This window comes from Athalia rosae, chromosome 1 (assembly GCF_917208135.1).
Source record: "Athalia rosae chromosome 1, iyAthRosa1.1, whole genome shotgun sequence".
Taxonomy (NCBI): Eukaryota; Metazoa; Arthropoda; class Insecta; order Hymenoptera; family Athaliidae; genus Athalia; species Athalia rosae.
In genome coordinates, this window is record NC_064026.1 from 19,323,315 (window position 1) to 19,336,058 (window position 12,744).

The window sequence follows — 12,744 nt, forward strand, 5'->3', positions numbered from 1 at the left end:
CATCTACACGGGATTAACGTTGAAACTTTAACGAAAAATTACGCAATGAAGTTTTCGAAGGAAATAAAAGACACAGGACCGCGTGCGAACGGGTGGATACTTCGAAAATTAATTACATCTCGATTGTCGTAAAAATCAACGTTTTCGGCCCCTTCCGAGAAACGAAATTCTTTCTCGATCCATCGGCCGCATCGTCGCGATAAAAGCCGTCAAACTCCCCCCCGAACGCGAGAGCGGAAAATCCGTCACACGTGGGCGTTGGAGAGACTTTTGCTTCGCGTCGAGGTATTTCGTCGAGGCGGCCGCCGCCGGTGGAACGCGCCGCCGAATGTAGACCAAGAAAGCCGGTCGAGAGTCTCGTGTAATTTACGAGGCAGGGTAGCGCATCTTCGATTCCTGAGGACGTCGTTATAGGTTGCGGTACGTCGCGACCTCGGGCGCACGCGAACGGTTACCGGTTGTAACCTCTGCTCGTACGGAGTTGGCACGTTAAAATGTATCGTTGTCCGTTTGCCCCCTATTGTTGACGTATTCCGTGCAATTCTTTGCGCCGAAAGTACAGAGGATTGTATACATAAATACGGACGGTCGGAGGGCGAGGGCGACCGGGAGCGGAGGGGGAGAAGGACATGAAAATTGTCGCGATAAATCGCTAGCCGCGATCTATTCCATTATATCCTCAGTATATGCAGAACGTAGCCGACGCGTCTCTTTGTACCGCGAAGACAGTTTCTTCCCGAATGGATATTCACCCCGTTTTCTCGAGTCATGCGAAGTAGGATAATACGAGAGAGTCGCGCATCGGGAAAATAAGAGGAATAAATAAACGAGTGGGGGAAACAAAAAATAAAATAAAATAAATGAAATAAAAAAAGCGGTGCCCGTACACTCCTGGGAAAGAAGGATCGGCGATGACCGCGTATAAGAGGAGGAGAAAAAAAGAAGAAGGATTTCGAGCGCCGCACGTCGACGGGCGACGTCGACGCCGAGTAGCGCATCAGTCTTTTCAGACACTTGGGTCTCCGTTCTGGTCAGGCGTCCCGGAGCGGATTTCTCGGAGATGCGTCAGTCGCCGGGTCGCAGCGGCATGAGAGTGACGTCCGATAGGCAGATTGATAAGTCGACATTGAAGACAATAGTTGATTCAGCGCTATAAATCGCCTGACCCGCCACGCTGGTTTTCTACAATTTGAAAATGAACCTCCGTCAATCGCGCCACGGTACAAGGGACTGGTAGAAACCAGAAGCGACGATATACGCTGTTCTGCCGTTGTCAGTTTTCGCGGCCTTGAGCCATGTTCCGAACAAGAAGATTGCTACAAGATGGCCCCCCCCCCACCCAACGCCACGTTTGTTTATACATGTTCAAAACATGGCGACCACCGTTCAACGCCACGAAAACTGTGGCAACGGCAAAATAACGTATCGTCGTTTCTGGTTTCTACTAATCGTTGCCCGAGGAACGACCGATCGAAATTTCTTTCTATACGCTCCCTACGGACAAAATCGGTCTAGTTCGATTTCACGGTAGAAGGGAGAGGGGGAAGAAAAAAAAAGAAATGTTCCGAAATTGTCCAGATCGACGAGAGATCTCGGACTTCCATTTCGCCGTGAGTTACTCGGTAATTCCACGGTATTCCTCGTATAGCAGCGTGTAACCTGCAACTCCGGAGTTAGACGCGGACCCGTCGATACCGGTCGGAACGACTGTTATTATTAGCATCGTAGATTGATGGAATCAAGCAACCAGTCATTTCGTGGAGAATCAGTGAGAATTAATACCAGGCTATTAATTTCTCTCCGCTTAAGCATCGCCGATGATTCCCGTGCAACCCGTCCGCAGCGGACCGCGCGCCGTATGCCCCGACCAACGCGCCGTTGCGGATAAATCGGTACCGTTCCCGTACCTCGGGCACCATACGGCGCGCAACGTAGGCCAAACCGAGCCCACATGTCCCGCTCGCTCGCGGGTATAACCCCGTCGTGCACGTGTGGGGGAGAGGTGGATGTGTGCGCCGCCGCGCGTTTCGCGGCCTCCTCAACAGTTTCTCCTACGTGATTTAGACAAGTTTTCTCAACGGGCGAGGCAGGGATACAGGTGAACCCCGTGAACCCTTTGGTTGGGCCTCGCTGCACGCTGATGAGCATCGGAAATCAGTCAGACGGTGTGAATTAATGCCGGGGCATTAATTATACGATTGGATGTAGCGTACCGGCTATATTCCACGAGATTTAGACGGGGCCACGCATGCGGCGCGCCGCTTCTATCGAATTTCTATTCGCGCCGTGCTCCGCCGTGGTCGGGTACGCGTACCGGCGAACCTCCACCACGTGGGAAATTCAATCGCAACCGCGCCGCTCCCTTCGATATCTCCGCCCGTTCCAAAAACGTATGACGCGCGTCTCTACACCTCGCGCCGCATGTTTCGGGGAGGAGAAGGGTCGGGGCGAATTAGTTGGGCGGTCGTAGGTGATAACCGGGAGTTCTCGCTTGAAAACGCAGACCCCCTTCAGGGCCGTCGGGGTTCGCGGGGGCCCGGCAGCCGGTCTCCCGGTTATGAAGTCGTTGTAAGTGCGCCGCGGGGGTCCTAGTACCGGCCGTGTACCTTGCCAACATAAATTAAGCGCGATTTTGCATTTACACTGAAATCCGAAGGACTCTGCACATAATGGTAGTCGTGAGATGAGGAAAATTTATTTACGACCGCATAGGATCCACGCTGGATCTATAATAACTCGCCGCTAGATCTGTATTCCGGCGATAACGAGTTAATCGTTGCGATCGTTTTTTTTTTTTTTTTTTTTTTTTTTTTTTCTTCACCTCATCATTTTTTTCACTACGATTCAACGATGACAATCAAAAATCTTTGGCGAAACCAACGGAGAGGAGATATCGAAAAGGTAATCGAGTCGCGATAGGAGCGAATCGGCAATTGAACCGGCGATCGTTTGCCCGCTATATCTGGGTTTACTTTCTACGGACAAACGGAGATCGGGTATATTATAGTTCGGAATTATAATATACGCGTGCGTTGGGTCAGCCGTGTTCGCTTTTATTAGCACCGCTTATCCGTGGGGATCTCACACGTAAGGATCTAGTCGGATCGGATCCCACACGTATAGATACGAATGGGTTAAGTTGGGTCAGTATATCGCAGACTCCGAATTGAGTACTGTTTAATTGATAGCCTTTCTATCGTTGCGGTTGCGTGCGATATTCGTTACGGATCTCTCCGCAGGAGATCGATAGACCGCCTCGCACACACTTGCGCATACAAACCGTACACGTACACGTATCATTCTTTTTCTATAGCCACATAGATTTTCTTCGCAAAGGTGTGTACACGTTTGGCATTACCGTACCGATATATTCGCCCACCTGCGGGCGAATTAGTTATAATTGCTCCGTTTTCGATCATTTTTTATTTCCGTCCATTTCGTTTTTTTTTTTTTTTTTTCTTTTCTTTTCTTTTCTTTTTTCTCTCGCGTTGCGTGTTTCTTCGCGTTGATTATTATTCGTATTTTCGGGTGTTTCGGTTGATCGTTACCCCCGTATAGCATCGATCGCGTTTCCTGTACCCATACCGTTTCTCCAAGGGGGATCTGTATTATTTTCAAGCTAAACTCCGCTGATTCGCGAGCACGCTGATTCGGGCATATACGATATTCCAACGAGTATTATGCGCATAAGTACGAATAACGCCCATACGCAGGAGTAGTGCTCTAAATAAGGCTCGTTGCGCGACTTAAACGTGGGTCGTAAGAACGTAACGTAGGTACACACGTACTCCGCGCTATATTATACCGCGACTAGGTAACCAAGTTTCCGACGCTACTTTTAACCGATCAGACAAATAGATATCGTAATATTCTAACGCGTTCGCGCTACCGCTGCTCCGCAGCCTATGGGGAAATCCGTACGCCCGCGTGGGACTCCTAGAGACCTGCGCAAAGTTCGTATTTGCAGGAAGAAAAACTAAAAAAAAAAAAAAAAAAAAAAAACAAAAAAGAAAAAGAAGGACGGAAAGGGCAAAGGTTGGCCGAAACCCACCCATCGGGTGACGATTTTTAGCGCGCGCCACTTGCGAAACCGCGATGCGGACACCATACAGTCCTCGCGGATTTATGAAGCGGTTCGACGCAAATTTTTATTCAATTTTTCTATCTGTTTTTTTTTTTTTTTTTGTCGTCGTCCAATTTCCAAATACGCTGCGAATAATAGTCGATTTGCGAAACACAATTCTCTGTATATGTATACATACTTTGCGAGCGCATTCGCAGCCGATATACATATTCCATGTGCAGTATTATAGTATACGGGTATGTGTACATGGCATTCATATATATGTATTATTACATAGTCAGGGTCGCACCCATAATAAAGCACGTGACTCACCTATGGAGAGTAGCCTAGGCGAAGAACTCTGTTGGAACGGCCGCTTACCTGGAAACAAAAGAAAATTTATATAGTCAAAACGAGAAACTGCTAGTATACCTATAGTTGGATACCAGCGTACACATATATGTATATCCTGCGCATATATGTAAATAATATGTATGTAACATATCCTACGTAGAAATTGGGGACGAAGATGATGACGGTTCGTAATAACGGTGATCGGTAGATAACCGGTTGATTAGTACAGAAATGGTGAATTACGTTACGTGTATACTTTTCCAATTATATCCATACGTTGTAAATCGTATGTAATTTAATTGCAAAATATGATACGTTGCGGGTAGCGTAAACGGATTCCACGTACGTACGTACCGACGGTCAACTTTTTTGTCCCTTGAGGGAAACGTGATCCGCGAGAAAAAAAGAGAAAAAAAGACCGTCTTCGAGAGATTTCGCGCCCGATATAATGTATGCGTGTACAGTTTGTAAACTAGGATGAGGTGGACGCTGCGCGTTGTCACCTTAATTATAATTGATATTAATAAAGGTGTATAATTGGTTTGCGCGCTAATAAGATCCGATGAGCAAAAGCTGGAACTCGTGTCGCAATTAACGCGAGTAGTATAAATTAACGTTTTTGCTTAATCTACTTGGAAAATATCTTTTCGTTGTTCGTTTTTATAATTCAAATGTTATTTCGCGTTATTTATCTCATCTCGTTCGACTTCGTTGTACCGCCTCTACCGCGTGCATCTTTCCATAGTATAATTCCTGTAATATAATCAATATATTACATCCGTATAATGTGTATAATACACACGCGGTACAGAGGATATTAATTTCCTCGACGATGAAATTTCTCGTTTAATTTTGTGCTATAAAGATAAATGGATTAGAAAAAAAAACACAAAAACGAAAACAAAACAGACGAGAAAAGAAAACAGACACGTGTACATACGTATACAATTTCAGTACAGAGGGTAAATTAGATCTGATTATAATTGCCATAAATATCTCGGGGTATAAAATCACATCCGTGTGATGTGTACGTGACGATCGAGAGAGCAAAGAATAAAAAAAAAATAAAAAAAAAAAAAAAAAAAAAAAAAAAAAAAAAAACAACTACGTTATTTAGCGAAAGGTGTTTCGATCAAATATGTATTAACTACCAGGCTATATAACTGAAACTGGTTGGTAAAACGCTTGTACACCGATGGGTCATAAAGCTACAAAAGATCATAATGTACGGTGAAGGAAGATTGAGTAAAAATAGACGGAAGAAAAGACTGCGGAGTAAAATTAATTACGAGCGGATAAGAGTCGACGGTGAATCGACGGGCCAATAATATGCAAAAGCAATATCGCAAAAAGGGACGCACGTATGCGTCGACACGTACAAGCGCATGGCTAGGACATGGATACGTACACAGGCATACAGGTGTCCGTAAACGCGTAAATGGACAACCGTGAGGTTGGCTCGTTAACGGAAACTGAGGCTAGTCCGACCACTCCGGGGCTAACTGACGTCTCGACGGTTCTTCCACCAAACAGTCAACGCTCGCTCGCTCTTGGCTGATATGCAAATAACCCGTTTACACTTCGAGTACGTACCGGCTTGATGCGGTGTAAAATATCGCTAGAAATGTCTAGTCTGCTATAGGGCGAAGACTCGGAGCGAAGCGCGTCTAGGAGCGCACATTTTCACGGACCGTTTTCCGCGAATCTCTTCGAAACTCTGAATTACCGAGCGCGAAAATGGCCGGAATCGAAAAAACTGAATCGCGGTGGCTTCCGGCTTCGGTGGGTGGGTGGGTGGGGTCTGCGTCTTCCCGCAAAGAAAATAAAAAGATTCATCGATTCACTTTGATTTTCGTTCATTTCTCTTCCCGATGCAGATAAATTATCGCGGATGTTCGAATCTTGTTTTATAATCGTCGGTACACAGGGATGATATTGCGAGGTACGTACGTACGCGTACGTACGTACAAGCGCAAAATTCACGAGAGAGGGTCTTCGAAAAAATGCGAAACAAAAAAAAAAAAAAAAAAAGAGTTGAAAGAAATCGTCGTCGTCGTTTACTTTGAGACGCCGCTTTGGAATAATTGCCGTCTTAGCGGAGATGTGTATAAAGAGGCGAGGCAGGTATTATAGGTATAACCCCACCGTATAGACTGCATAATTGTCCGATTAATACACGATCAATTAATTAATGGGCAAAAATCCGAAGGAATGATCAATAGAGATTCATGGCTTCGACTCCCCTGGATATAAACACCGCGTATACACCTATGTATAGACGCATTTTATATATATACATACAATACTTATTCGTACATACACACCTATGTATATGTGTTACACACCACCGATAAAACCCGTCGCAACTTACCGACATAACTTATAACCATCACGAGAATTCCCCATTAATTATGATAATTGATCCGCGTAATTATTGTACTGGGATATATATTTTGCACAACAAATTTTTCGATTCATCTTAACCTATACGCGTTTATCGACATTTCAACGTTCGGATATATTATTATATATTATATATACATATATTTATATACATACATACACGTTGCATGTACGAAACTATACGCTATATACTGATACGATAATATATATTGATGTATGCTAGGTACGCATTCAACATATTCGGAGATCGTTAAAATTTCATCATCATCGATCACCGCATAGGTAATCCGAGATATTGAATTTTCGAAAATTAACACATTAATCTAATTCTCGCAAATAATTTCTTCTTCTCTTTTTTTTCTCCTTCTCTTTTTCTACCGTTCAACAGTTTCTCACCGACTCTCGACCACGTGTCGTCCGTACGGGCCGGGTGATCGTGAATAATTGAATGAAAATAAAGAAGAAAAAAAAAATACAAACCAAAAAAACTTATCCGAACTTGTCAGCGATATCGCTAATCACGTCCGTTTATACAACATGACGTCTGTACGCGATACTCGATTAATTATTTCAAGACACATCGGTGAGTCGGTCGCCTGGATATCGAAACGAAAAATTTGGAAAAGTGTTTGAATCTTCTGGTTGTTCGCAAGAAAAATTTCACGTCGTCTCGCGCAGGTTTTCGCGTTATGCGCGTAACGAGTTCGGGGTGGAGAGATTCGATTACAATTCGGGGCGTGCGGAGCGTATTTCAAATCGGTTTTAATTTCGGTCCTCTTGAAGGGACCGAGTTGCAACACCGTAACGCAATACCCTCGTTCGCATTGCGGAGGTGGGCGGAAACGAGGTACGTTTATATACATATGTACATATTGAAAAACGACTCGCTGCAGATACGATGTCTACAATTTAGACGACCTCGAGTTCCGTTAACGGCGATTTTTTTCCCCAGAAAACGCAGGCGATATGTACGTATATTGAACGGTCGGATCGGGGCTGCGTGATGATTCGCCGCTCCCTGCACCATACGTTACTTATGCATTAAGAGAACAAATCTTTTCTACGCGGGCGTATGCTACATATTATTCCGCGAGTTATGCCCGAAGCTCTCGAATAAAATTCTTCACGGTACCTACGCGCGCACGCCGTTGTGCATCTCCGATGTACGTACGTACGTACGTAGGTACGATGGGCGCACGGGCACCAACCTATACGGTATAGGTGTATAAATAGATGTGAACAATATCGCCGAGAGTAAACTTTCTCGCGGTAGAAATATGATCTCCGTTAATAAGTTAAAGTTCGATCAATCAGTGCGGCGAGAGAGCGCGTTATGCGTACATACGTACGTACGTATGTACGTACATGCGCGCGTGTATAGATGGTATTTTACGTTCGTGCGTTAATACTCCACCTGTCACTAGCGTCGACTGATTGGGCTTAGGACTCATTGTCAGTCAAATAACGAAGAAGAAGACGCGTGTGGAAATGTGGTATAGGTGGTATAACCGTTCGTAGTTTCGGATTACAGATATTTTTAATTAGTTGTTTAGTAATTATTAACATATTAGCGAACGTTGCCTCGTTAACTATTCCGACCTCCGGGGTCACGATTCTTCGAAACTGTTTATATATATATAGACGGATACGTGACGCGTTATATTCGTCCGCCGAAGAATATTCCTTAATTAATACATCGCCGTAACAAAGATAAGAGTAACGGCGACTTGATTGAATCTCACGTCCTAATCCGTTGAAAGTAAAAATCCGACCCGTTTGAAAAAAAAAAACAACAAAAAAAAAAACCAACTCGGTTTTTCATCTTCTCTCGTCATAATTGAAAAATGATGTGCGAGAGTTATCCCGCGTGCACGTATCTCGGGCAGGGATGACGGAAGTGCCGGAAGGCCGCGAGCTACGAAAATTGCGTGGAGAGGATATACGTAAGAGGCGTACGCTCACGGAGCACCCACACCGTGAATTAATGCAATGAATTAGCCGCTCGCGAAACGCGAAAGCTCCGCTCTTCTCCCTCGCCGCGTTATATCCTCTGTTACTTTTCTCTCGAATTCCCCCCTTTCTCTCTCCGTCCCCCCAATGAAACGAATATTTTCTTTTCTCCTTCGATACTCTTGACTCGCGGGCGGCGCGCCGCGTATCCTCAATTAGAGTGCATTGTAAGCCGTAAGCGCATACGCGCTACAAACGTATATCTGAGTACGTGTGTACGTGTACGAGGTATATACAATTTATACACCTATTTATCATATGGTATACGGTAGGGAGCAGACGCGATATCGCAGCGGCAGCGGCAGTGACATGGCCACGATGAAAGAGTCGGGAAGAGAGTTGATTTATAAAAACTTTCCCCTTAAGAAATGGAAAAAAAAAAGGAATTCGAGGTGCGCATAAAGTAACGAAAAATAAGAGCGGGGGTCGTCGTATTTGTTATTTATTTACCGGTGCGCCTTCCTCCTTTTTTGTTTTTTCTCATTTTTTTTTCCCTCCGCCTGAATATATACATATATATATAAGAGTTAAAAAAGTGATACTTTGATTCCCGATTCCAGAATTCTTCCTCTTTTTCTTCCGATCCTCCGAACGAAGTTAACTGCGTTTTATAATAAACTCGTTAGAAAATGAAACGCGCGAGATTTTCTCCTATGATATTTCCGCCGCGATACGTTGCCCGGTACGATACAGTTACACAGATTTTAATTATCGTCAATACATCGTACAGTTGTGTTTATTATATATATACAGTAATAATAAGACGCGTGACTCACGTGGACTGTTATGTATCTCCTCCGTACATTATATACCGTTCAGTGGCGGGTGCCGCGGCTAATTACATCGCATGCAACCTGCAGTCAGCAACCCCATATTATCCGAACATACCTATAGATTTAACTTTATATCTAACTCCCGAGTATTAGTAGATAAGTGCACCTATAGATTCAGATATACGTAGGCCGCGAGAGATACAGACAATACGGATGGACGGCGGGAATAGGTGTATGTGCGTCGGTAAGTACGTCGGTAATATTATCGTGTACACGTTGGATTCTTCGGCGTTTATTACAAGAGCAAATTGATAGATAATACCAGCGAGTGTACGAAAGAAAGCCTCGGCACGGTGTATGTATATATATATATATATACGGAGAGTGGACGCCGTGGGGAAAAATTTATTGAGCATGTCGCGTGGTGCAATTTAGCGAATTAATATAATCGACGTTAAGAAATTATAAAATTATCGCCGGCTAAAAAGGAGGCCGCGGTATGTTTTGCGAATTTCGAGTATTTATATATATATATATATAAGATTAAACTTGGCTTATTATCCCTAGAGAAAATCCCGAAGTCTTTTACCCTCGGGTTACGAGAGCGAGAAATTTAAGGGTCTCGAATAAAGCCGAGCGGGGAAGCGGGGGGGGGGGGGGGGATCCGGGCGGTCATAAATCCTCGGGATATTCACGAGTTGAGATAAGAGATACGGAGAGACACGGATTTGTGACTCCCGAAAATTCACGGGATCGGAGGTGGGGTGGTCATCCCCTCTGGCAACCGGTTGACGTAATTACTCAAGTCAACATTTCGGACACGTGCTTCTACTTGTAAGTTGCGAGCACGCGGGGTGCTCCCGTACCGGGTGATCTATTATACCGCGCGTATACCGTATTACTGCGAAGTTTCACTTCGAAGCAACCCGCGTACACATGCAGTTCAAATGATTAATTCGCGATAGCCGGTGTTGCTGCTCCTCCCGCGCCACCGAGACGTGGAAGTTACCTTTTATTAATGCGATAATATCGTTCAATTGTCGATTTGTAACCTTCGCGCCCTCGAGAAAAGGAAATCGGAAAAGAAAAAAGAAAAAAGGAAAGAAAAATGAAGGAGGAATGAAAGAGGAATGATTTTTCTGCGAGGGGGGAGAGAAAAATAGTTTGGAAAAAGTTCGTCACTAAATCTTGGAGGTACGGCTGTATAACGCGGACGCGGTCTGGATTATACCCCGAAAATGAATGGCCTATTCAAGGTGGTCTATAAATAACGAAGTGTACGTTAAATTTCACCAGATCGTTACATAAATCTTATTATTAATTTGAATGTTAGTTTCTTCGGAGTAACAAACGCCCCCCTTTCATTAAACTCACGGTATGGGTGGGGATGAAGTATTGCGCTCGGTAAGAGAAAAGATAAAACGAAGAAAAAAAAAAAGAGGGGAACGGGAAATAGTCCAAATTACATAGCGTCGGTGTTCGACGTTTACCGGATTATTTATTTGAAAAATTCTCATCCTCGTAACTTGATGAATTGACATGTGTATGAATTGCAATCGCTGCGGCCCGTTCGTAGAATAATTTTATCGACTCTGAGATTAACGAAATGTGGAAAAATGAACGAATATAAGCGAACGAGAAGCAGAGAAAAGAGAAGTTTTGTTCCTTGAGCGAATCGATTAACATGATCGCCCGTGCGACGAATGTTTTCGTAGGCGAGAATTTTTTCGACTAACTAAAAACTGAAGAGCCGAAATATAGCAAAGAATAAGAAGAAAATAACAAAAATTAGGAGGGAGGGTGATTGGAAGTTCGAAACAAAAAATTCGGACTTTTTGAATTTTCGAAATGGACTCGCTATACAATTAGGAGAGTATAAAATTATTATAGGTTCGAAGATGATCTATCGGAGTATCAAAGACTCTCGGATAATAATTGGTCGGTCGGAAGTATACGTCCCTATTAATAACCCACAATGGAGAAAACCCTCGCGTTAAAGCATCGCGTACTCGGTTATTAGCGCGTACAAATGTTGCGCAATTACGTGATTTTCCAACAACCTACAACTCAATTATTTCAGAACCGTGTTATCGGTGTACTCGGACGCCATGTATGTAAGTCCGTAAGTATTCACCTAGAAGTATAAACGAAACACGCGCAACACCGTAACCCGGTGTACGCAGGTATACCCGCCCTCTTTCACATTGACCGTGCGCCTCCTATTCTATTACTTCGGAAATATCGAACGCTGCTACCCGCAATTTTACCGCGTTTATTTAATAGTTGCGGAACGTGCAGGCGAGGTGTTCGGTGCCCTCTAACCGTCAGCCACACGGCGCAACATATCGAGTCGTATAATAGCGCAGGAGTTCGACGAGTCCGCGGGTTAAATCGCATCGGCGGGCACAAACGGGGCCCTAATAAAATATCCATACCGTATACGTACTCTTACGTAATTCTTGGCAGCGCCACACACACACACACACACACACACACACACACACACGAGGGAGTAAAGAATATGCCGGTGGATCCTATACGTCCTTCCATGCCCTCTGTAACGCGACGAGCGCTCCGAGTGCTCGCGAGCAAATTCTACAATCCTCGGTGCATCGCAACAACGAGATCGAGTCTATTTTTCATCACATCTGCTTCTTTCAATTTTTTTTCTTTCTTCTTCATTTTCATCTGAAACGTATCTTTTTTGTAGGATAATTTTTGTTCGTGGTTTCTTTTTTTCTTCTTCTTCTTCTTCTTTTTACCGACAAAAATATGAAAAGTAGAATTTTGTGCAACGAAAAACCTGTTCTCACGCACCACGGTACGGTACGATGTATCCGGTCGCACGTATACATGTACAGGAACGCTTTGGTTATATCCTGATATCCGTGCGTGCGGAGTAAGACGCGATGAGGTTTGTCCAGAGTTATTACAGCCACGCTATATTTCCTAGGATGCATCGCGTAAAGGTCACGAGTAGAGGTCGAGATGAATAAAACCAGGTTAGGTTGGGCCGGTGTTATAATCGCTTTCACGTTCTCAGCTCCGCATTGCGTTTCATGTACGTACCTACGTACCTAGGCACAAACGCACGAAATAACACCTATAAGTATACAGGTGGAGAGAGACGTGTCTTTTTCA

The 12,744-nt window shown here is 44.3% G+C and overlaps 1 protein-coding gene across 3 annotated transcripts in view; it reads right to left on the reverse strand.

The window, feature by feature from the left end:
• LOC105692785 (putative uncharacterized protein DDB_G0271982) overlaps positions 1–12,744 on the reverse strand; it is a 253,124-nt gene that overhangs the window by 31,100 nt on the left and 209,280 nt on the right. For 2 of the 3 annotated variants that reach the window (XM_025747116.2, XM_048652529.1), the window contains one exon: positions 4,397–4,444. The exons of the other annotated variant lie outside the window; for it this stretch is intronic. In XM_025747116.2, coding sequence (XP_025602901.2) covers positions 4,397–4,444 — 48 coding nt within the window. The remainder of the gene's footprint in view (positions 1–4,396; positions 4,445–12,744) is intronic. 3 annotated transcript variants of the gene reach the window in all.